This window comes from Enhydra lutris, unplaced genomic scaffold, assembly GCF_002288905.1.
Source record: "Enhydra lutris kenyoni isolate GAN:26980312 unplaced genomic scaffold, ASM228890v2 scaffoldscaffold34, whole genome shotgun sequence".
Taxonomy (NCBI): Eukaryota; Metazoa; Chordata; class Mammalia; order Carnivora; family Mustelidae; genus Enhydra; species Enhydra lutris.
In genome coordinates, this window is record NW_019154118.1 from 19,666,158 (window position 1) to 19,691,546 (window position 25,389).

Consider the following 25,389-nt stretch of genomic DNA (forward strand, 5'->3'; position numbering starts at 1 on the left):
AGCATTTGCCGCTCAGGAACAGGCTCCATCGGCATTCAAACACGGGCCCCGCAGGGTCCACAGGCCAGGTCACGCTGCCTCTGGGGAAAGAGTTTCAGGAAATACAGGGCGGGGGTTGGGGGGGTATCAATGCTTGAGTCCCAAATGGTACAATGCTTTCGAGAACTACGAGGTCATAAGCGACCTTTGAAAGAACAGTTTCAACCTAGTTACCCTGATGAAAGGGATTGCACTGGGCCGAGGAGCTTCTTGGGGCCCAGGAGGCTAAAGTCCAGAGCTGCGGAGAGCTGGTCTGTAAGCACCCAAGAACTCCTTTTCCCAGTATCCACCTCCCGGGTGGCAGGGAGGAGGAAATGGGTCAATGCAAGTGGAGTGCTCAGCACACAGCCAATGCCCGGCTAGTGTGAGTCCCGGAGTACCCAGGATGTGTCTAGCGCAGCACCGGGGAACGGTACAGGGAGAGGGGACAGCTGTACCACCATCGCCGTCCTCCCAGACAGCGCTGCTGGTTTAGGTCGGGAGACGAGACACACACAGGTCAGGGACAAGGCTGCGGAGATAGGAACCATGTGCACGGTCATTGCTGCAGGAGACAACGCTTCCCAGAGGAGCCAGACTTGAGGAGGTCTCAAAGGCTGGCTGAAGCAGGGAGACAAGGCAAAAGGGAGGACATCCCAGGATGGGCTGGGCTGGGGGGAGCAGCAAATGCCCACAACAAAAGCACCTGCTCTTCTGGCAGCATCCCGGCTCCTCTGAGGCCCGGGGCTGAGTTTGAGCCTCCCAGTCATGTCTGCAAAGGGTAGAGCATGACTATGAGAAAGGACAGGTGTGTGCCAAGGCTGATGTGTCCCCATGCAATGTTGCTGACCAGTGGTCTGTGCGGGGCAGTTCTCGCCCCCCAAAAGTACAGCGTGGACTGAGAGCACAATACATGGGAAAGAACTTCAGAAAAAGAGCAAGCACCCAATCCGGGCTTCCTGCAAAGCTCTTTACCGCCCCACTGTCCCACCACGGTCATGAGGTTGAGAGGTCGGAGGACAACAGAGAGCCGGGCATTCTAACTGCCTCCTCCCACCATTTGTCTCCTACTAAAATCTCAGTTTTCCAACTTTCAGCCAACTACAGCTTTACAAATACCCAGAACTGCTAGTGTGACATTCAAAGCACTCCGTGACCTGGCCCCGACCTACTTTTCCTGAGGAGACCCAGTCCTCGCCATGGTCATCGCCCCACTCCAGCACACTCCCGCAACCCTACTCAGACACAGCCACACCACTGCTCACCTCCTAGCTAGAAATGACAGTTCCCCGTCTCCGCTAGTCCAAAACCTAGTCATCCTCCAGGGACTGGCCAAATGTCACCTCCTCCAGGAAGCCCTCCTAAGGCTTCAGTCCGAATAGTCCAATCCTTTTCCTGAGCTCGCTTCTGCACCTCACTCATGTGGTAACTGAGCACACAAACCAATGCACACACACACCCATAAGCACGGATCACTTCTGTGTCACTGAGCACACAAACCAATGCACACACACACCCACAAGCACGGATCACTTCTGTGTCACTGTCGGCTCAAGATTACTAACTGTCTACTACCCAAAGCACTTCGCAACTGCCTAGCGCACAGTAGGTGCTTACTCGCCCCGATATGGCGAGGCTTAAGTCCTCGCCATATCGGGGCGTGCCTCAATCTACGGATGGCAAACTAGCAGTGGGTCCTCATTAACGTTTTTAAATGAAACAGACACAGAACAGAAGAAAAAGTAAGAGAGTCCATCACATCAAGATAAACCAAAGTTCCCTGAACCTTTGGTTTGAGGTACGTGCCCTGGGTCAGAATAAAAAATGTACTGTTCCCTATGGGCCACAGTCCCCATTCTAGCATCAACCAGCAAATAAGAAAGCAAGTTTTCAGAGGTTTTGTCCGAAATGTTACTTGTGACAAATACGTGGGTGGGGCAGGGGGAGGTCACTAGCCAACACCTGCAAAGCGTCAGAACAAAAACATCATAGTAGGCGTTTGGGATTTGGACAAGCGTCCTCACTCATAGATCCTTCCAGTAGGTCCCCCAGACTCTGTTTACCTAGGAGGAAGGCACTCAGCTCCTGGCAGGCAGGTCTGCGACTAGCTTTATGACTAAAGGGGGAAATGAAAGATTTAACCCTTCGTTAGCAAGACACGCTTCTGAGCAGCCATTGATATAAACACTGCATTTTAAGCCCAGAAAGCAACGTTGCCAGGAGATCGAGGGCCATGAAGCCTGCTCCCAGGATCGCTAACGGGCCTCCTGGGAGAAAGGCATCAGATCTGGAAGGGCTGCACAGGGCTCTGAGGTGACGCTCTCCTGCCACCTTGCTGACCCCAGCACCACTCACCTCTCAACACACGCCTGCCCCCAGCGCCTGCCACCTGGGAACCATGAAGTCCAGCCACAGACGTCTACACTGGTTCCCAAGCCTCCCCGCCTCAGGAGCTCTCACCCTTCTAAATAATGAATCTGCCAGCCATATTTCATGCAAAGAAAGAGATGCCATACTTTTCTCTGTTGCTTTGAGTCTGTTACTTTGAGGGAAGGGCAGCCTCGAGCTGAAGGGTCAGATAAGCTGAAATCAATACAAGCCGCCACCTCTGAATCTTTTACGTCACCACCCTCCCCCCCACCACCAACCATCCCTAAGCCAGACCCCTGCGGGGGGCCTGGAGCAACCCGCAGGCCTGCAAATGACCATCCATTCAAGCTAATATTCCGAGTGACATCATCTCCCATCCAATTCCTGATTCCCTTCACCCCCCCCGCCGTCCCCAAGCCCTCCCTACCCTCCCCCTCAAAAATCACTGCAATCTCTGGGAGCAGACAGCCAAGAACAAGGGAAATAACTTCAAGAGCACACAAGGGAAACACGGAAAGGAGACACTCAGAAGACATATCAATAAAGGTGTAACATTTTGAACAATGGAGGTGAAATTCTGGTTCTTCCCCAGATTGGTCAAACCCACTTAGTTATGTCACTGTGTATAACTGCCCTGATGTAATCAAACAGTGATACGGTATTTACCAATCTGGAAGTATTTGAAAGAGGAGTGTGAGAATGGTGGGAGGGACTGAAATCGTGGTAGAGGGAAAACCACCGCCTAATTAGGGAAGACCTGTAGTGAACTTACAAGAAACTGAAGACAACGGGGCAGAGTGTCTGTGACTCTAGAGAGCCCAACTGCTGGTCTCTGGAATGGAATCAGCTGCTCAGCAAATAGTGACATCCCCTCTCCTAGGGCATCCAAGGAGAGGCAAGGTGGCATGGAGCCCATGGGAGCCTGAGAATGGGGGCTGGCCTCCAAGTCCCCTCCAGCCCATCCCCCACCGGGACAGGACAACCCTGGAAGACAGGGCACTGGTTCCGTCGCCCCTGATGGGCAGGGAGCATTTGCTGAGGCTTACCTATTCATTTTGAAAGGACAGTGAGCGTCGGGAGAAGATGGAAGGAAGAAGGAAAACAACGTACATATTCCCACCACTGCTTTCTGCTCCCAGCCATGGACCAGGATATGAAGAAACCTGATGTGGGGTCGAGGCTCCAAGACAGGCACTTCCAGACCCGACCCAGAGTCCCCTGGACCAAGCTCTTGACGCTCTGGCCTCTGGGGTCCAGCGGGGTCAAGCGAGGAAGGCATCTCTACCCCTTGGCACATTTTAGCTTACATTGAGGAACTGTTTGTTTTATGCTGTTTTGGGTCATGGGGTTGGTGCCAAGGGAGACTGTCCCCCTTCCAGCTTCTCTTTTTTAAGAAAGACAAAGAGAAAAACAAAACCACCAAGCACCCGTAGCCCAAGCCCGTGTCTGTGCTGTGGGCGGCCTACATGAGCTTCCTTTATCCAACCACAAAAAGGCATCCGTGGAGCCAGCGAGGGGCCCTGGGACGGCCCTTCCAGGCAAGGGCCCGCCGCTCCGTTGAGGTTAGCAGTTAACCAGGGGCCGGGAGCCACGCGGGCAAACAGACCGTGCCCCTCGTTACACAACGCCGGCCCTTATCTCCCCCATGCCACTGTCAGTTTGCAGACATTGCGTAGTGCGACAACCACAGCCGAGACTGGCCCGAAGGAGATAGCCGTCTCCCTGCTCGCTATCAGAGACGCAAGAGAGGTCCGGGACGGTTAGCCGGGGTCCTCGCTTTCGGGTTGCTATTAAAAGACAGTCGGAGAGAGACGGAGAACAGTCTGGCTGGCCAGCCTCACGGTGCCACTTCCTTTGACTGTGACAACCGAAGGGCCGCCTCCGTTCACCTCCCTCCCCCAGGCCCTCCGACAAACAGGGAGAGGTGGCAGGGGTCTGTTTCAGGTCATTTCATCTAATCTGGGGGGGGCATACCAGGTGCGAGATGCAGGATACACGGAACACTCTCCGAACTCTTTTCCGGGTGCGCCGTGGAAGGCAGGCAAGGGGCCAGGGCAGCGGAATCCAGGCTCAGTGGCCGACACCATGCCACGCTCTTCCTCAAACGCCTTCCCAGGCTCCCAACTGCCCCCAGAATAAAGTCCCAAAACTAACCGCTACCTCCATTGAGCAACCGCCGCTGTCCAGGCACCGTGCAGGATGTGTACAATGCATTATCTGAAATCCTCAGGCTACCCTCACTGTACCCCACAACGGCCCCGCTGGACAGAGAGAAGACCCCGGTTCGCTGTGCCGTAGGCGCACGGCCAAGACCACGCGGTGTGCGTGCGGCATCCTGACAATCTGCACCTGGGCCTGCCCGTGCGCTCTCCACTCCTCCGTGCTCCGCTGCCTCCTCCCCTCCCAGGCCTGGCATTCACAGCACCTCCATCTGACCCCAGCCTGCTGTTCCAGGACAATCGCCCTCCTTCCAGCCAAGGGAAGTTACTTGATCAGGCATCCGAGCACTTATCACAACACCAATTCCATAGCCTTTCACAAGATTGCTGGCTAAGGAGCTCCCCCTCCCCCATTAGGAAAGCTCACAGGGCAGCAGTCGCTCAACATGGAATTCCCAGGGCCAGGCCAGCACCCAGCGCCCAGTAAGAGAAGCCTTCCAGGTGAAAGGCATTTTGTCTCTGCATTTCCTCATGCTTTTTCTAGATATCGATATAATCTTTCCACTTCCTACTTTCTATCATATACACACATACACATGTAAAGTATTTTAAATCTTCTGCTCGATTTATATAATTCCTCAAGGGGAAGTTCCATATCTTATTAATCTTTGTATTTTAAAATCCTGAACACAGGGGAGCCTGGGTGGCTCAGTCAGTTAAGCCTCTGCCTTTGGCTCAGACTATGATCCTAAGCTTAGGTCCTGGGATCGAGTCCCGAGTCGGGCTCCCTGCTCAGCATGGAATCTGTTCCCTCTCTCTCTGCCATTCCTCCTGCTTGTGCTCTCTCTCTCTCAAATAAATAAACAAAAGCTTAAGGAAAAAAAAAAAAACTAACATAGTGCATCACCTATAAATCTAAAGAACTCGATATCTAGTAATCTACCCAGCTGAGCAGCAAAGAGGTTAATGAGTAAGAGACAAGTCACCAGGCCAAACCCACCCAGCACCCCTCATACCCAAAGATCTGAAACTGCTCTCAGGTCAGATCCTATTCTTACCTTCTCCTTGGTGGAAATGGGGAGAAGACCAAGGTAGCTGTAGGCAGATTTCTGAGGAAGGAAGGACTAAAGGAGCCAAGGAAAGAAAGACATGGCTTCCAGTCCTGATTTTGCCCACTGGCTTGCTTTGTGGCCTTGGACAAATCACAGAGCCTCTCTGGACCTCCACTAACGCTGCCCTAAATGAGCATGTTGTCCTAAATGGTTTATGAGCCCTGCTAGCTCTCACATAATTCTGTGATCCTTGGTCACCTTGAGGACCCGCACCTGTACAGCACATGGAGGGCTGGAAGCTCTTCCTCAACAGGCAGCAGGAAGAAGGAAGAAGACAGGGACACTCGGACACCCCTCGCGCTATCCCTCAACCCTCAAAAAGAGAAAAAGAAACCGTAGCTAGTGCTTTGGCCAATCATTCGCCCTCCTGAGGAAGGACGACAGCCATGATTTGAACCTGGACCTGAAGTTGATAAAAGGAGAAAGCAGATACTGAAATGGGTGATCAATAAATAACTTCTAGTGAAACCTGACTTTTTTCCCGCATATGTATGCTTTCACAGATCCAGTCTGGGAGCATCCAAATTAGCACAACCTGGCCTTAAATACTGGGCAAAACACATAGTAAGCATTTTGCTTTCATTTATGTCGTCAATGGTTTCAATGGGGATGACTCATCCTTCCTCTTTAACACTCTGTTCTAATATGGTTTACTATAAATAACGCAGAGAGTGAGGGAGCGGCTGAGGGTCGGAACACCAGGCCTCTGCACAGCCAGGTCACAAAAGACCCAGGTCCCACAGATAATCCCAAAGTGAATGTGAGCTTGCCTGAGGCCCCGGCCATGGCCCTGGTGACAGGAAGGGCAAACACGTCCCTCCACTCTTGGGTATTCGGGGCATATAAGACTGTTACATGCTGAAGACGGGCCAGGCGCTGCACTGGGGTTTACCACACAAGCTCCTTTAACCTTCCAGAACCTTCCTAAGAAAACAAGTCGGGTACAAACTCGGGCAGCCATGCCTCCATGCCTACTCCCTTAGAGTGTCAAACCTCAACGCATTCTTTCTGATACATCTCCTGGTGGTGGTAGATTTTCTTAACAAGAGAAGTACCTCTTGGGACCCCAAACTCACAGGAGGTCCGACCACAAACGCAGAGAAACACTACAGGGATAAGAGGATCTGCTCCGGGCTGAGGCGCTCGGTGGCGGCGGCTGGAAATCACTAGCCTCTTGGCCTCCTTCACCTCCCACCTAAGAAGTGAGGCCACCGTTCACCCTGGCGCTGAGCTGACAAGCTCGCTCGGCGCATTCTCTTCAGAATCTGCCTTCAGAATCAGACACAGTCATCTAATGTCATCGCTCAACGACGGTCACCAGATCAGTCATCGAATTATTTTGACCATTCCCAAAAGTCAAATCTACTTGCTCAAAGGACAAGGCAAGAGAATGTGGCACAGACCTTGGAAAGGGCTCCAAAGGAAGATTTCCAAAGCGTCTGGGGCTGTGGCCACATCACGGGATTAAGTGATCACTTACATACGTAGGCTTCCTCAAGAGAGGACCGGCCCTTCACAGAGACCTTCAGATTCATAATGCACCTGCCTCATTCCCCCATTATTTGGTCTACGGGCTGCTGACACAGGGTTCATATGATCGTCCATCCAGCTGTGCCCAAAACAAAAGATTTCACTGGTTCCTTCCAGAGTTTCTCACCTGGGCCAGAACAGCAGGCTTGGAAGAGCCGAGTTCTACAGCACAGTAGTGCCCATTTACAAAGCACCTTCGCTGTGCGGCACACTTGGAACATTTTACCCACATAACCCCTAAAAGGTGTTGGGTCTCGCTTTTTACAAACCAGGAAATGGGGGCTCAGAAGGGCTAAGTAACATGGTCAAGGCACACAGTAAATTCTGGAGGCTGGGTTCTCATCCAGGATACCTCATTCTAAAGCCTCTACTCTCCCCATCCTTCCACGCTGTCCCAAGAATGTACCATCTCCAACCACCTCCCGGAGAGCCTCTTCCTTGAGTCAGGAAACCCCACCCCGTGCCCCCCGACTCCTGGGCTCTACTTGACTATCTTCAGCCCCTCCTGGACTTTGTGCTAGGCGTTTCAACTTCCCGGTATGTCTGTCCCAGCAGACACCCCCTCTCTGAACAGCCCCCTCCCCGATCCGCAAACAGTGCAAGGACATCAAAACAAAGCTATCAGTTGGGTTCCTGGCTTTAGCGGCCAGTCCAAACTCCTTTGTTTGATTCTCAGACAGCTTATTGACTAGGTGATGGGGTCAGAAGTTTGCTTCTCACCTAGCCTCTTCCAGAACCGAGCACCTGGCTGGAAGAAGCCGGTGCACGGCAGGCGGGAGAAACCCACCCGTTGAAGATTTCAGATTCACACTGTCAGTGAGCAGAAAGTCCTCGCCAGCCAACGACGTGTGGACATGAGAAAGGGTTAAGGGAGGAAAGGCTCCGAACCGCAGAAGCAAAAATTACCTACATCCTTTCCCCCTCTTGCCTTAACATGGGCATCAGCAGTACCCTGGATGGAATGTTCTCAGAGACTGCGCGTCCACATGAAGGGGGAGGAAAGCAGGTGAGGGCAGGAAGCCGCCCGGCTGTGTGACGTGGGCAGCCGCCTTCCATCAGGTGTTTCCCACATCTCCATCCCGATCTGAAAGAGCCTCCGGGCGCCCCACCTGGCCCCTCCTTCCTCATATACCACCCCTCCTCCTGACCCCGACACTCTATCTTTGCCTATTGGGAAAACTGGCATTTATCAAGTAATCTACTCCTCATATATTGTTAAACAGACCACAGGGGTTATCAGTGGAGTTGATACAGGAAGATAAACAGCAACCGCTTATGCAAATAGCGCTAAGAATGTGGGACCGGCTGGACAACAGAATCTGAATTTAGGAGAACGTGAATCTTAAGGCTTTTCCTAGGTTCCAGCCCTGGAAACTGCAGGAGCTTGGAGAAGGTTCTCTGGATGGACCCTCCTCTCATTTTCTTGCAGGGAGGGGCAGGTGTGCGTTGTGGGGGTGGAAGGGGGGTCTGACCTGCTTGGAAAAGAAGGGCGGTGGCTTCCTGTCTCTCTAAGAGAACTCCTTTTTGTGACCATGGCCTCCCTCCAAAAGACACTTCATTTTTCTAGGATTTCAGACCCATTGGAATGAGTTCTGCTCAGAAAGGGAGAAAATGGTATTCTCCAAGGTGGGACTGGGGTCAGAGGGTGGAGGGGGAAAAAAAGCCACAGCAAACCAGGAGTCCTGGGTTCCAAGACACAAGCCACGTGACCAGGAGCCGCTCCCTCCCCCGGACTCTGCAGATCAGCCTCTGCGTGGCCAGAAGCAGGGCCAGGTGGCATCTTTTCAAACCTTTCTCATTATTTGAAGGGCAAACTCCCATCAAGAACCAAGAGGTGAGTGGCTCCAAGTGACAAAAGACTTGCATTCAGAGGGACAGAGCGAGCTGCTTCTCACACCAGGCTGTAGGCTGGGGGGCGGGGGGGTGCGGGGGGGGGGGCAATGAGAGAATGACAGAATCCAGGGCTGGCCAGAATGAAAGACTGAATGGAATAGCCTAATTTACACAGGAAGTGAGCACTTACCAGACCCTTCATCTCAACACACAAAACCCTCGGCCATATCTGGAAGCAATTACATCCAGTTAACATGATCTGCTTGCCACTAAAATTAACTGCAAACAGAAATATTTTTCACTTTTGCAACGGGGGATGCCAAGGTTTGGCCTATCCCCGCTAGCCCCCGAGCCATCGAATCTGGCTGCTGGGGAATATTTAGCAGCAGCCCCGCGCAAACAACAAAAACCACTCTTGCGGCTGTCAGGACACAAAAAGTAAAATAGTGGATAATTATGAAGGGGGGGAAGGAGGGGGAGCGGTGGCAGCAAAAACCATTGTGCTAGAAATTGAGGAAAGGGGCCGGGCACGCGGGCCCCAAATGGCTTTGTGGCGCTTTACAGTCCAGCCCTGGTTTTCCACGCTCGACGTCAAGGGAAGAAAAATGTTTTTAGAGTCCCTCGATTTAGCTGTGTTTCACGTTGTTTTTAGGTCCTGTCTTCATCCCTTCTGCCAAGGGGACGGGGGTGGGGGTATGGAGGGAGGTAGACTCGCAAATGTTAGCAGATCCTTAATTTAGCAGAGCATTTAGGGGACAACTGTCACGATTTAACTCCTGCACTGAACACTTCCCGTCCCAACTCAGCTAACGTCTTCAAAGCGGCTTTCACCTGCTCTGAGAGGGGTTAGGGGCCACGATTCATCTGAGAGAGGCACAGTTTCTCACGGCGAGGGTGGAGGGGAGAACTCGCCTCCCGTGGGCACAAGGAAGTGGGCCACTGTCCCATCTCCAGATCTTCAGGTCAGCTGCCTCGACGCACTGACTGCTCCTGTCCCTTCTCTCTGCACCCAGCCCGCCGACTGGAGAAGAACTTATTTTTATTTTTCCTTGAATTGCTGTCAATGATCCCAGAGACAGATGGACAGATTTGTTTTTAAACTTCCGGAAGGAGGCATCATCTCCAAGCCCCTTCCCACCCCCCCACCCCCGGGGCCAGATTCCTCGGGCTGTGCCTCCCAGTGTCGTTTGCTCCTTTGTCACCAGGGGCCTTTCACGCAGCAGCAGTGGCGAAGGCAAGGAGTAAGCATCCATTTGCCAGACAGCTCACAAACATCTCCTCTCAAAGAGTCAGGCCAAAGCTTCCCCCCAGAATGAGGTCAAACGCTGCTTTTCTCTGCAAAAATTTACAAACATGACTCGCAGGCAGAAGGAGGAGGAAGAACGACCAAGGAGCTTTTCTTTGATTCCAAGGCTCTGATGAGGAAGAAAGTCTCAATACGTTCGACGGAAAAAAGGGCTAGGCCGTTCTTTCCGAAATTTCTTAGAATAATATTCCAAAGAGAAAGAAAGAAACAGACACAGCCTTTCAGGGAGGGCCACAGACCACGCCACATGCCTGCCCCTGGGCTCTGTATTCCGAATGCGTCCTCTTATGGGTAAGACCACGGCAACAGTACGAAATCTATGTTAGAACTTTCTCCCAGAGAGGAGGAAGCCGGCGGTTCGGTATCTGCCCGGAGCCGCAGAGCTACTAAGAGGCCAAGGATGAATTCAAACCCAGGTTCCCGGCTGCCCACCATTCTGCGGCCAAGGATTCCAGAAACTTCTGACATTGCAGGAATGCAAAAAAACCAGCAAATAATCATCCCTGAAACGTATCCCCCCTCCCGGAGACAGACAGCCCCTGTTGGCATGTGGGGGTCTGTCTTCCCCCCACCCCACACACACATATCTAGGCACACGCTCAGCTGCCACCCCACTGCCATCCAGGCACAGAAACGGTTAAGTCATCCTCATGGAATAAATCAAAAGTTCAAGGCTGCAACATACCACAATGATTCCCTCTTTACATATGACAAGAACCAGAGAGGGGCTCAAATCCCAAGCATCCTGAGCGGCCCGCACAGGTTACCCCACCAGGGTCAGGGCCACGGACCTTTAGAGGCAACATTCATTTCCTGAACAGGACAAGTTCTCCTGACCATAAAGCTAATAGGAACTTCCTCGCACGGCGAGCTCCGGCTGACAAGGCTACTTGTCACTGGCCACGCAGGAGGAGAGCGCTGGTTCCCATTAGCGGGTTATGACGCCAGGTGTTACTAATAAGGTACATCGGCAAGAAACAAGAGGCGGCTAAGTTGTCTCTCCGACTCTGGAAGTAATCAGGCCCGGGCTTCGGAGCTGGGGAGGGGACCTTATTTAAAGAGAGGCTGGGGGGAGACGGGGGCAGTAAGCCACGGTAGACCCCAACAGCATCTAACCCGCTGAACGGCTTAAATAAATACATTTCAAACAATCCCTCTGCATCTCCCCCAACGGCCATAAAAGACTCCCCCAAATTAACGCTAATAATGTCTCCCCCAGCACTCCAGGCCTGGTGGATCACTGAGGGCCATTACCGCCGGCCACATCTGCTTCTCACTACGGCAAGGCGAGTCGTGCCAACAGGCCTAATGGCATTAAGATCACAACGCTTGGCTAATCCACTTAGAGACCGACACCAGGCGAGGGTGGCAGGGGGCTCAGTGAGCACGAGCAGCCCCCTTGTCAGGCTGGGGTCACAAAAAAAAAAAGGCGGGAAGCAGGGAGCCGGCCTCACACGGGAGTCCCTGCTGTGGGCTTTGAGTTACCTGCTACCTCATTTAACTTAAAACCACATGCAGAGGTAAGGAGCTAAGCTCCCTTCACAGGAGGGGCACCCGACGACTGGGACAGGTGGAGTCCTTTGCCCGGATTCACAGTGCAGCCCCAGCAATCACACCCACGTCTGTGTGACGTCAGCTTGCTCCCCTGCACTGCACACCTCGCCCCCTACAAAGACAACGGTCTGGCAGTCCGTCTGTCTCACTCCTGACACATCTGCTGGTGGGGGTTTGTGTCGGTGCCCAAGTCCTTACTTAACATTGGCCCAAATGGCCCAAAGGAGCACCCGGTGGGCTCAGTCAGAAGAGCAGGCCACTCTTGATCTCGGGGTCTTCAGTTCAAGCCCCATGTGAGGTGCATAGATGACTTAAGTAAAAAAATAAACTTTTTTTTTAAACGATTATTTATTTATTTAATTTATTTGAGAGAGAGAGAGAAAGAGAGAGAGAGAGCATGAGAGGGGAGAAGGTCAGAGGGAGAAGCAGACTCTCCATGGAGCTGGGAACCCAATGCAGGACTCGATCTGGGGACTCCGGGATCATGATCTGAGCCAAGGGCAGTGGCTTAACCAACTGAGCCACCCAGGTATCCTAAAAAAATAAACTTTTAAAAGACGTAAATAAAAAAGGCTCCAAAGAGAGGAGAACGCTAAAAACCTCTTCCAACTGGCCCCGCGATTTCTCTTCTTCGTCAAAAGTTTTGTGACCCAGGGCGCCTGGGTGGCTCAGCTGGTTAAGCGACTGCCTTCAGGTCAGGTCATGATCCTGGAGTCCCCGGATCGAGTCCCGCATCGGGCTCCCAGCTCCATGGGGAGTCTGCATCTCCCTCTGACCCTCTCCTCGCTCATGCTCTCTCTCGCTATCTCTCAAATAAATAAATAAAATATTTTAAAAAAAGGAAAGTTCTGTGACCCAGTCTCCTAATCACTTTGCCGGGGACGCCCCCATGGCCTCAGGAAGGTCTTCGCGCTGTCTAACCCAGCTTCTCCGACGGCAACGCTGAACGCAGTCTGTTCCTGCTGATGGAAATCAGGGCTTGAGGACAGAAGCGAAAGTGAGCCGGGAACTCAGACCTGCTCAGGTTCTGGCAAGTTTTCTGCCGAAGTTTCCATCCTGACAACAAAGTACCGGATCCCCTATTGGCAGCTGCAGAGATAAGCCTCACGCAGGCAAAACCCAACCATGGTTTTTCCAAACTGCGCCGGCATAATAAGGACACCGGGGCTTTTAAGGGGAGACGGTAGAAAAGGGGATTTCTGATTATGCTGGCATGAAATTAACAGCAAGGGATTTTTATTTTTGTAAGTGGGGTTTTTTTTCCTCTCTCTCCTTTTCTATTTTTTGTGTTTTTTTTTTTCCTTTTTTGAGTCAGCATAAAGGTCTCTATCACTAGAAGCTGGTCTATGTTGGTGAGAGATAAGGTGGTGATGCCTTGCTCCGTGGACTTCTGTGGCCCCAACCCCCAAAAATCTGAACCCTCTGAAGTAAGCAGCCCCCAACCCTACTTTCCTCCTCTCGCGCCACTGGAGAAGACCAGGAGGCCAGAGGAGACCAAGCGATCAGCCTCGTGGCCACTGGCTGCAGGAAACACGGAACTGGTCCTTCCCGTATGCCCCCTTCCCTTCTGATTCCATCCGGGCCCGAAGGTCCAAGCAGGGCATTCTGGAAAATGCAATGAACTCAGAGCCCAAAGGTCTGAGCACAAACCCTGACGCCCCCTTCATGGTCTTACCGTGGACAAGTCTGTTAACCTCCCATGCTTCCCTCTGCCCATCAGGGAAATTGCAACTAGTATCTCCCTCACAGGGTGGCCAGAGCGCGAGCGCGTGGACAGCCTGACTGTGAATGCACTTAGCACAGAACCCGTCATGTACCAAGCACTGAAAATGCTGTTTCCAAATCCACTACTAGCTACATGGGGTCGGGGGGGGGTGGGGGGGTGGCAGGGCAGGGAAGGAGCTCTGGAATGCCCACCCGCCTCGAGCCCAGACTTCCCTCCATAAGCTGGGGCCTGTGCTCCTCATCTCGGTGTCGACCACACAGATTTGCTCGCCTGGCCACAGGCACGGGCTATTGGACCCTGGGTGAGCCTGCTCGGCATTTGGAACCCAAGCCGGTGGAGTGCTGCCCAGCTAAATTTAAATGAGAACTGGAATGACTCATCAGGCTACGGGTCAATGGGACAAAGAGTACCCTGGCCACCAGGGTACAAGAGATCAGCTCCTGGGGTTGCAGGGGGGGCGGGGGGGTGGGCGCGGAATGTAGGTGCTCACAGGGCGTATCAGCCCCCAATGGCGCTGTATGAACTAACACCTCTGGGGGAAAGCAGGCCCCGGACCAACACGGATGCATTTCCTCCCCTGCACGGCCAGTGTGCCATGTCACACCAAGAGCCGTAAAAACACAACAGTGAACACACACGGAGCATTTACTCGGTGCCACCATTCCTTGCACTGGACAAATGTTTGCCAGTGAATCCTTGTAACAACCCAGTGGGTAGGGACTGTTATTACGCCCGTTTTACTAAGGAGCCAACAGGCACAGAGAGGTTAAGAAACACAACCACAGTCACACAGCTGCTACGTGGTAAAATCAGGATTCAGGCCCAGATAGCCTAATTGGCTCAAAATACACATTTACTACGTGGAAAACGTCAGAGGTAGAGCAGTGGGGATGCCTCGGCGAATTTTTTTTTTTTTTAAGATTTTACTTATTTATTTGACAGAGAGAGAGAGATCACAAGTAGGCAGAGAGGCAGGCGGGGGTGGGGGGGAGCAGGCTCCGCTGAGCAGAGAGCCCAATGCGGGGCTCGATCCCAGGACCCTGAGATCATGACCTGAGCCGAAGGCAGAGGCTCAACCCACTTGAGCCACACAGGTGCCCCAACCAAAAGAGTCAGGGCTTCCACCCAACGCCACGGAAACAGAACCTTCAAGAAAACCTTCCGTTACCACGCAATAATTCAGGAACCCTCCAAGGGGCACACTGAGGCTCGCCTGTGCTCATTTAGCAAGATTCTGAAGTCTTTCAGCTGAACTTGTTTTAAAGTCATTAATTTAAAAAAAATTAAAGTGATTGGAAATGTTTTTCCCCTGAATTAGCAAGAAATGAAAGAGTTGTGAATGGAGTTTGATTTTAACAGTTTAGGATAATCACTATTTTAAAGATTCATAAATAGAGTTCCTAGAACAAGCGGGCGGCGAACATGTCGCTGAGCTGAGGCGTTCTTCCTTCCTCTCCCTCCAGCAATTAGCAGCTCCATCCAATAGTGACAGCAAATTAAAATGGGACTTTTCTCACTGAGATGAGAGAACAGGGCCACTTCCCTCCACTGGAAAGAAAATAAAAGAAATCATCTTCAAAATGCCCCAGAGTTCAGTCTGGAGCCCAGTTGACTCTGTAAGTATTAAAAAATGAAGCCGGAGTGGACAGGAGTAAATCAGAGGGAGCCCCTATTTTAGCTGGATGACTGCCAATCCAACACAGAGCCAAACGCAATTCGCCAAAAGGACCCCACGAAGACGTAACTGCATGCACAAGGGGTTAAGGGAACTTCTTAAAGAACTCAACAATCCAGAAACAGCACATCTGAGCACCTCGTTTTACAAACGAAGGAATTAAGCTCAGAAGGAAAAAGAGCCCGACAATGATCACAGAGCTAAAAACCACACGGCAGAGTCTAGAGGCCTGGCCTCCGCCCCCCCACCCCCACCCCCCGCTCCAGGCCGGGCGCAGCAAACACCCATCGAGCCTCCTGCCGTCTTCCCAACTCCACAACTAAGGACCTCTCCAAAGGCCAGATTTCCAGGAGTCCCGAGAGGAGATAAACGTAAGTCATTCATCACCCCCCAAAAGGGCACTTCCTGGAAATAGAAATGGATTCAGAAGGGATTTGAGCAACTCTGTGAATGACAGAAGAGCCACAAATAGCCACTCAGAGAAGTCGGGCTCTACCTGACCTTTAGGACTGACGTCAAGGAAGATAGCTGTGGCCCCCGATGGTGATATCCGAGCAAGGTGTTGGCACCCAAAGACTAGGTCAGATGGACCCGCCCCAGGACAGCAGTGTCCATGTGCTTATATGGCCTGGCGCAGAGCACTCAGGACTGGGCATCGGAAGGGGAGCCGGGCTCCTGACCCATCCATTTATAGCTACGTGACCTTGGGCAAGTCACTTACTGGCTCCAAAGCTCCTTTTCCTCGTCTGCAAGGTGGAGCTAAATAAAAATGGTCCACGATCCCTGATCCAAAACCTGTGGGTACTCCAGAAAGCCAAACTGTTGGGATTTTAGGAAGCTACTACAGACCTACAAGCATTTGCCAGTCTCGAAGGAGTCTAAGGAAGCACTCTGTAATCAAACACATTAATATTTTTGCAACGAAACATATGAATATTCAAAATAGGCGGGATAAATATAGCCTCCCATCAGTTCCGATCAGGTTTTGCCACTCAATGGGTTACACAAAACCTTCTAGCTTTCAGAGCTTCTCAGACCTCACATTCAGATAGGGGATGATGGACCCGACCGAGCCCGTGTAGGGGAGGCGGCGGGGTGGACAGCGAAAAAGTCACGAAAAGTGCTTGGCAAAGAGAGAGCTACCACTGATCAAAGGCACTGTGACTATGACTGCTGTTGGCACACTCGTTCCCAGCAGAGCTGGCTTTGACCTCAGAGGCACCTAAAGCCAGCAGAATGATAAGAGGCGACCCAGAAGAGTGAGGGCAACCGCTGAGCTCCTCAAAGTGGCCGAAACCAAGGTCAACAGCTGCTGGCCCTCTGGTCAACCGCTGAAAACGGAGCAGCTGGCCACCTGAGAGAGACCACGGCAAAGGGCCAGGCAGAAATCTGTCATCTCAGCTACGTGGTTCGGGCACCCTAGAGCCGGCCCCAAGAAGCCTCTGGGAAGGGTAGCACATGTGGGCCTGGGGACCTGGCTGAGATCATTCCTTGTGTTTCCCGAGCATCCCTTTGAGAACCAGGCAAGAGTTCCTACTGTGTGTGAACAGGGTCATGCTGTGGCCGGGCTAACGGTCTGCTGGAGGAGATCCAGAGGCCCCCCGGGGAACGAGGCCTGGCTCTGACTCTGCAGCACAGAATTCAGAAACAGAGTCAGCCGGAGACTGAGGGCCGGGAATGAGGACTGTGTTCACACCTCAGTCAACCACACCACCTGCTGTAATCTTATCAACCGGTGTGTCTAACTTGGAGAAGAAGGGGCCCCGGGGTCAGGTGAGCCGGTCCCTAGCTCAACCCTGGTTTATCAGATCCAGCTAAGCCGACACGCAGAGCAGCTCCCGTCTTTCAGAGACAGAGAGAAAGAGAGATGAACCTAGAGAAGGAGTCCGGTCCTCCAGGAGCTGGCTGTGACCCTCCCTCCCTCAGGTACTGTCCTCTGCGATGGGAGCACACTGCAGAAGAAGGTTGTGGCGCCCAGAACTTGCTCCTCATCTGCCTGGAGAATGTGGCTGGCCTTTCGGGTCTTCTGACTTTCTGGATCCTTCAGGTAAGTGAGCCCCATTTAATTTACCCAAGGAGCCTCTGCCCTGTCTTTCCACGGGTCCCTGACTACAGGTGATGCTGCCTGCGCGTCCTTGTCGCACACCGCGGGGACCACCACCTTCCTGTTCTACTCTGTCTGAGGCTCGGGCTCCCTCTCACCAGCCTGGGGCTGAGGCGACCCAGTGACGGGATTCAGAGGAACTCTCCCTCTGGCTTCCCTGCCTCTCCCCCCTCCCTCCTCTCCTCACCCTTCTGTTCCACAAGGACCCAGGCAACAAGACCTGCTGGATACTTAATCTTCAGCAACGCTTTAGTCTGTGGCTTAAAAGTAAAATAAAAACGAAACGTGTCGCTTGTTGTTCTCTCACATTTGTTGCTATGTTACAGCCAACTGCCCAGCATCCGGACGCCAAAACCTCCCCCTCTGATGGTTCGGTCTTGCCCTCTTGTTTGTACGCATGGTTGGGATGTGCAGGGAGGTACAGAGGAGAACAGGAATTAGGGAGTTTAATCTTAATCCGGGAGTTTTGAGGGAGAGGGGAAAAGCCCCCCCACAAAGTGCATCTGACCGGGAGCCGGAGGGCGGCTGCAGGAACACCTTCTCCTTTCCTTGATGTCTTCAGTCCCCACAGCTTCCACCCAAGGCCCTGCCTGAGGCTCTCGTTTCTTGGGCTGCAGCAGCTGACTTTCCTCCCTCAGTCAAACGCACCCCTGCCACGTCAGCAGCCCACAACCGAGGTTCCCTGCCCCAGCGCCTTCCCTTCATAAGCTCACAGGGACAGGGCTATTCTCCACACTGCCTCATGGCCAGCACGGCCCCAGGGGAAGGCAGCGCTGTGGACATTACATTCTAGAATTGAGTGGAGACAGAGACCCGAACAAAATGGGGGACCGAAGGTTTTGTGGTCACCTGCACACTTCCTATGTGCCCCTCGCTGGCTGCTCTAGGGATTTCTGGAAGTTTGCCAATTCAGCACCATCCTCTACAGACCATCTCCATGTAAGTTTTTTTAAGTTGGGCTCCACACCCAGCATGGAGCCCAACATGGGGCTTGAACTCATGACCCGGAGATCAAGACCTGAGCACCACCCAGGTGCCCCATCTCCATTTTAAAAAGAGTAAAAGAGGGGCACCTGGGTGGCTCAGTGGGTTAAGCATCTGCCTTCAGCTCAGGTCATGATCTCAGGGTCCTGGGATCGAACCCCGCATTGGGCTCTCTGCTCAGCAGGAAACCTGCTTCCCCCTCTCTCTCTGCCTGCCTCTCTGCCTGCTTGTGATCTCTGTCTGTCAAATAAATAAATAAAGTCTTAAAAAAAAAAAAAGAGTAAAAGCTCCAAAAGGTTACATCATGATCCCAAGCTCCCACAGAGACATGGCTAGTTCCACGGCCCATTCTCCCGGGAACATAACGTAGCCAGGCCTCCGCCTTTGCCCAGACAGCAGGTCCCACCGAATGGAAGCCTGGACCTCCTGGGAGGGTGGTATCTTCTGTAGCCCAGCAGGACCCGAGGAGACCAAAGAAAAAAATGACTTTCTGCCATACCCCACTCCTCACAGCACATATCTAAGAGAATTCACATCCGGGGAAGATGATAGATGTGTCTGGTCAAGTTTGGGGAGGGGGTTTTCCCCTTTGGGAAAGTTGAGCAAAAACAAGCACATCCTCCGTCTATTTCCGAGCGGCACGAGCATCAGGAAGACACACCTCACTGGACGTTACTGTTCGCACCCGCCCGAAAATTTCGGCTACATTTAGCTCAGCGGCACTTTCCACAAAGTCAGTCTCACAGCCACCGATCAGGCAGGGCCGGAGCAGCTTCCGGCTGGGCGTGGGGTGACGAGGCGACCTCCAGATGCCTCTCCAGCCCCCACATCCTCTCACTCGCACCCCCGCCCCTGTTCAGGTACAGGAGCAGCGGGTAGAGGAAGAGGGTTGCCGAAGGGCGGAACCCACCCAAGGTCGGCAAAACAGCAGGGGAGAGGGCGTGCAGGAAATATTATCGTGGATGACAATGAAAGTGGCCTTCCTGACCCCGTTCACCAGACCCAGGGACCAGAGGGTAGAATGATGGGCACGTCGTTACAACACATCCAAGTCAAAGCCCAAAACCCTCTAAAGCCAAACCCAGCCAAACCAGAACCCGATGGGTTCTGTCCATATTCACTCCACTTAGGAGGAGCGATTCTCAAAACCCTGTGTTGTGTAGACTCGATCCTCTCCAGCGCTACGCCACTCCGAGAGGCGGCCAAGTGCCAGGAGGCTAAGACCTGAATTTGAATCCAGCCCCATCTCTTACCATCTATGTGACCCCGGGAAAGAGTCTTAGCATCTTCCTATGGGAAAGACAAGCACCTGCCCTGCCGCCCCAACTCAGAGGACTGTTGTAACAAAAACGTGGCCCCAGGTAAAGCACTCGGTCCTGAACCAGGCATGCCATGAGAGTTCAACAAATGGTCATCTCACAGAGAAAGAAACGGAAGCCAGAGGAGAGCCAGGACTGGCCCCGAGTCGCATTTAATTCACCATGAGCAGAGATGGGATGAGAGTAAGACAGCAGGCTGCAGAATCCCGACGCTCATACCCATCCTTCCCCCTTGAATGTAAATCAACTCCCTCCAAATGTGTTTGCAGGGGCAGAGCACGAGGCGAGGCAGGAGAGGAAGCCACATTCCTGGTGATAAATGTCCACCAGGAATGACGCGTGGAACCCGCAGCTGCTCACATCAGCCCCTGCTTGGAGCTGCCCAGAGCCGGCCTTGGCGGGGAGCGCTCCCCGGGGACCTGGGCACCTGTGTCCCTGAAACCCAGCAACATGGCCATGGAAAGGCGGTGGGAGACCCCCTTCCCCAATCCCACTTCCTCTTCTCCCTCCCTCCAGCGTATTAGTCACTCCAGGCAAAGGCGACCAGACCCAACAGCAGAAAAACCATTAAATGGGCACCCAAAAACGAAAAGCGAGAGAAGAGCTGTGCCCGAGGATTCCCCGATGCTTAGGGAAAGACCCCAGGCCCTCTCGCCACATCTGAAGAGTACGTCCCCCCACCCAAGCCAGGACTTGGAAAAAATGGGGGTTTCTTTACAAAGAGCAGGGAGGCCAGGACAGCCAGGCCCCAGGCGCGGGGGTAGCGGGGTATCTGAAGGCGGGGTGTGCGAGGCAGAGGCCTGGGGTGCGGGGTGCGGGACCCGAGAGGGCCTACCTGTGCTGCTCCACAGCCTCGTTGTCAGGGAGCTCCACCCCGCACACGCTGCACTGCTCCCCGATGGTCCGGCTCTCGGACTTCACGCCCACAGCCAGCTCCCCCAGCTTGCTGAACAGCTCCCTCTGGATGAAGCCCTGGGGCAGCAGCCCCCCATAGGTGCTGAAGTCCATGGACACGGCCAGGGCGGGCTGCACGTGGAGGCCCGAGGTCACTGAGGACGGCATGCTCAACACGGCGTCGGCCTTGTGGTTGGGCAACACGGAATAGAGGCCCAGGTGTTTCTCGGCTGGGGGCGCGGGGTGCTCGGGTCGGCCCGGGGGGCCCTGGCCGGCCTCGGTGGGAGGCGGCAGCTGCTCCGCGCTCTCCTCACGCCCGTAATGCAGCTCCCGGGCGCTGGTGATGACACTGCTCCGAGTCGGGGTCCCGGGCCCCTCTTTGCCCCTTTCCTCAACTTTGTCCCCCAAGGCGCCCGCCATGCCAGACTCGGTGGCCCCAGGGCTGTCCTGGCCGGGCACCTCGTCCACCTGCATCATCTCCGTCTTCACCTCGGCCACCCCAGCGTGCCTCCCGCCTCCAGCCAGAGTCGGCTCCTCGGGCCCCGCGGGAGGTTGGAGCGTTCCCTGGAGGAGAGACTGTCCTATGGTCATCAAGCTGTCCACCGCAGCCTTGGTGGGACTCATGGCCGAATGACCGAACGAGGTGGAGACAGAAGGGCTCTGGTCCACCATGGGTCCCGGGAGGCTCTGTGCGGCCACACTGGCGTACCCGCTCTCCTCGCTGGAATGCTTCGAGATGAAGATGTTCTTGAGGTACCGAGCTTTGCGGTCCTCTTCCTCCTCGGCCGCACCATCTGCCATGGTGGCCTCCGTGTCGTTGTCGTCTGAGGCCTGGATGGTCTCCAGGATCTTCAGGCACTGCTCCTCTAGGTACTCGATCTCTAAGATCTCGGCTGCATACAGCAAGTCGTCCAGGTCCTCCGCCTTGGCTTGCAGCGTGGCCGTGTACGCGTACTCCAGAATCTGCTGGAAGGTCTTTGGCGAGAGGAAGTCCAGCGTATAGTGCTGGCTGTTGCGGTGGAAGAGGATCTCAAACATCTTGCTGGTGCAGGCCAGCACGGTCCGGTGGGCATGGAACTCCTGGCTGTCCACCATGATGACCACGTCGCACAGCGTCCCCGCCAACCGCATCTGGTTGGCCTTGCACAGGAGCCCCGTGGGGTGGCTGGGGTTCTGCAGCTGGATCATGCCCATCTTTGTCAGATCCATGGTGCTCCCCTCGGCTTAGGCATGAGGCTCTCTTTCCTTCCTGGCTCTGCGTGGCGGGGCTGGATGCGTGTCCTGGGCCAACGGAGAGGGCTACGGGGGATAAGGGAGGGGCAGGAAATGAGATGAGAGGACAGAAGACAGATGAGTGTCTCTAAAAAGAAGGCGCCCAAAAGCACAGCGCCTCCATAGGCCCCCCTCCCTGTGAGACAGTCTCGGCTGTTGTGATGGGAGTGGGAGGAAGCTTCCTAGAACTCTGCACATGTGCCCTTGGGAGCCCAGGTATGAGGAGGGTAAAGAGAAGGTTCTGCTCCAGCATATACCTCATTCACTGCTCTGTGATGTCTGTTGGCTGAAGTGAAATGGGAATTACAGTGAAGCCTTGTGGGTCCTGGGCTTTCCTGAAGCCTGAGAGCAGAGCCTCCCAGACACGCAACAAGGCCCATATGCGTTAGAAGGCAGAGTCAGCCTGCCCTTTAAGAGTTTCAGCCCTTCCTTTAGTCCATGAGAGCCCAGGATCTCACTCTCAAGTCCCCTGTGCAGTAAGCCTCATCTTCTAAACAAAGTTTTTCTACATCCTGCCTTGCTGCGGCAGCCGGAGGAACACAGGCGAGCCCACCTGGGACGTGCGGCCTATAGACCTGGCCCACGGCAATCTACCAGTTAGGCTGTACCCTCTCCGGCCCTCCCACGGCCAGGCAGTACCTTCCAGCCTCTGCCCTTGCCCTCTTCTCAGGGCTTCAAGGGACTGACCCACGGACACCTTGACCCCGCCCCCCAGGCACCAACGGGAACACTCACACTAGTTTGGCTTACTTCCACGCAGAGGTGCCTCGGAGCTACTGCACATGCGATCGGAAATCTGGACCGCGTGTGCCTGGGCATGTGTGTGCAACGCGGCAACCAGAGGGGCACAGTTAGCACGTGTATGCATGCTTCTAGGACATGCCACACCTACTTCCTGCCCACAAGTGCCCAGTGGGCAAGGGGATCTATCAGACACGGGAGAAGAGATCACAAAAGACCTAAAAGAGGTCACAGGAAATATGCACCCCTCTAGCCAACAGTGCACAAGCGAAGTACATGAACTCCAAGCATGTCCCACAGGCTCCAAAGTCCTGTGCCCACGAGCAGCAACTGGTGCTGGACATGGCTTGGAGGCACCAGAAGTGAGACCCAAACCAGCGTCTACCAGTATGAAGAGAGAGGAGGCTGGGAGACAAAGGCTTCCCCCAAAGCGTTGTTTGGGATCAGTAACAGGGCTCTGGGACTCCCTCGCCGGTTTAAAGTGTTAGGAAAACATCACCCAGACCCAGGTACACCCCCCCCCCCGCCGCCTTGCTGGGGCCAATGCCACAGTGAAATGAAGTGGAAGCACCGAGAAGACTGGCTCTCCCTGGCTCTCCAAACAGGGCTTGCCTCCGCCCCCAGAAGGAGCCCTATTGGCTCCAGAGCCACAGATCTCACGAGGAAAGGGTTAACAGGACGGCTAGTCAAGACACTTTTGCTGCCCACCCTGGGGTAGGGACTAAGGCCATCCAGTGTGGAACTGCCACTCCTCCGCGCCTTGCCACCGTGCGTGCGCTTGCCTTCAGACCCAGGGGCTTCGGAGAACGAGGAGGGGCCTTCGAGAGAATGGAAGCTGGGCCACCCGAATTCCCTCCCCAAAGCAAGCGCCCTGGGTCCTGCGGGAAAGCAGGGTGCTCTCGGGCAGCCGACCCCCACCCACGGCTCTGCGCCCGGGATCAGGTGGGCGCCGGCTGCAGCGCTCAGCCGTGAGGCGCGGGGGAACGCCGGCGCTCAGTCGCTGGAGCTCCCGGGGATCGATCTGGCTCCCACACGCCCCCAGTCCCCGCCACCCCCACGGAGACTTGAGAGCGACTTCGGCAAACTTGGGGAAGCAACTTTTCCCGGGGAGCCAGACGGCGGAAAGAAAAGGAGCGGGTTAGGGAAGAGGGAAAGCGAAAGAGACCCGGACGAAAGGCGAGAGTCCCGGCAGGCTGGACGCCTGGGCGAGAGCGCGAGGCGGCGGACCCGCCCCGCGGCGAAGGGGAAGCACAAAAGCCCAACAGCGAGTTGTGGAAGGAACGGCGAGCAGGGAGCTGCCGGCCATCCCTCTCCGACCCAGGGCCGTGACCCCCCGCAGCGACAGGCAGGGTGCCCGGCCGGGGCACGCTGCGAGCGTCCCGGGGAGCGGGCGAGTGAATCGCCGCACAGCGCGTCCGTGCGTTCCCGTGGATCCGCGGGCGGGCGAGACTGTGCGCATTTCGAGCGCATGCGGGAGCGTTGGAGGGGCCGTGCGAGCGAGCTGCCGGCGCGCCGGGCTGGGAAACGCGTCCCGAATGCATCAGGTGCAGAGCCGGGGCACCCACCGAGCACGGCCCGGAGCGCACAGCGAGCTCTGGCGCCACGGCCGGTCCCGCCCAGAGACGAGGAGGGTCTGGGACTCCGCCACGGACGCCCCTCCCCCCCCCAAAAGGGTGGGGGGTCAAGTCCAATCAGGTAAAAAAAAAGCCCACCACGTTTTTCAAAGAGAAAGCAAAACCCAAGTGAATCCGAGTCCTGTTCCCCTCAGCCCCCAGATCCACTCCTCGGATCCTCGGATTCTAGCTTCCCAGCCGGCCGGCGAATAAACACAAATAAAGCACAACCCTATCGCGCCCGCGCACCGGTCCGCATACATATGAGCACCCACCCGCTCGCCGCTCCTCCGCCGGCCCCTGGTGGTACAAACCTCCGGTTCCCCGACCCTCCGCTCGCGCCTCCAGCCCCCCCCAAGACCACTCTGCCCCCCACCTCTCACCCCGACCGTGCCCTAGAGAGGAAGGGTTGGGGAGGCAGCTGCGCCCAAGCTGACAGCCGGGGCTCCCCTTCTAGCCGACCCCCAACCGGCGGTGGCGACGGCTGCCGCAGCAGGAAGGGAACAAGCCGAATAAAATAAGGCACCAGCCCGGCGGCCGAGTGGCCGAAGGGAGCGCGCCCCTCGGACCTCTCCAGCCCCGGGGCGCCCCGGCGCGCGCCTACCGCTGAGCGGTGCGCCCCTCCCCGGCCCCTCACTCACCGCTGCCGAGCCGGGCGCTGGGGGTGGGTGTGCGTGCCTCTTGGGGGGGTGTGCCTGTGTCGGGGAGGGGTGTTGCTGGGAACTGTTGCTCTCGGTATCACGGCGGCAGCGGCGGCAGCGCCCGGCAGTTCGCAGTACCCGCTCTCATCGCCCTCAACTCCTCTCTGCTGCGAGGTTAGCAAATCACCACCGGCTGCGGCGCCTCCGCCGCGTCCCACGTCAACGCCGAGCCCCCTCCCCTGCGAGGCCCCGGCGCCTCTCCATCTTTAGTGCTGGCGGCCGAGCCCGGCTCGCTGCCCACAGCTGCCCCCCTTCCCTCCCCCCTCCCGCGCCGTCCCCGGGCTCAGCCCGCCCACCCCCATCCCCCTCCCGCACTGGCCGAGACCGCGCGCGCTCCCCGCCCCACCCCTCCCCTTCCCGCCTCCCCTCTCCTCCCCTCCCTTCCCCGCGCGCGGCGCTCTGGGCTTCGCCTGACATCTAGCTGCTGCTGGGGCGCCGGCGGCCGCCGCTCACCGGCCCAGCGGAGAGGGAAGGAGGA

At 55.2% G+C, this 25,389-nt stretch overlaps 1 protein-coding gene across 1 annotated transcript in view; it reads right to left on the reverse strand.

Annotated features, from left to right (window-relative positions):
- LOC111153896 (zinc finger and BTB domain containing 16) overlaps positions 1 to 25,178 on the reverse strand; it is a 178,911-nt gene extending 153,733 nt beyond the window's left edge. Inside the window, exons 1-2 of the mRNA XM_022513198.1 lie at positions 24,852 to 25,178; positions 20,526 to 21,883 (exon numbers count right to left, since the gene is read on the reverse strand). Coding sequence (XP_022368906.1) covers positions 20,526 to 21,793 — 1,268 coding nt within the window. The 5' untranslated portion in view covers positions 21,794 to 21,883; positions 24,852 to 25,178. The remainder of the gene's footprint in view (positions 1 to 20,525; positions 21,884 to 24,851) is intronic.
- Between the last annotated feature and the right edge of the window lie 211 nt (positions 25,179 to 25,389).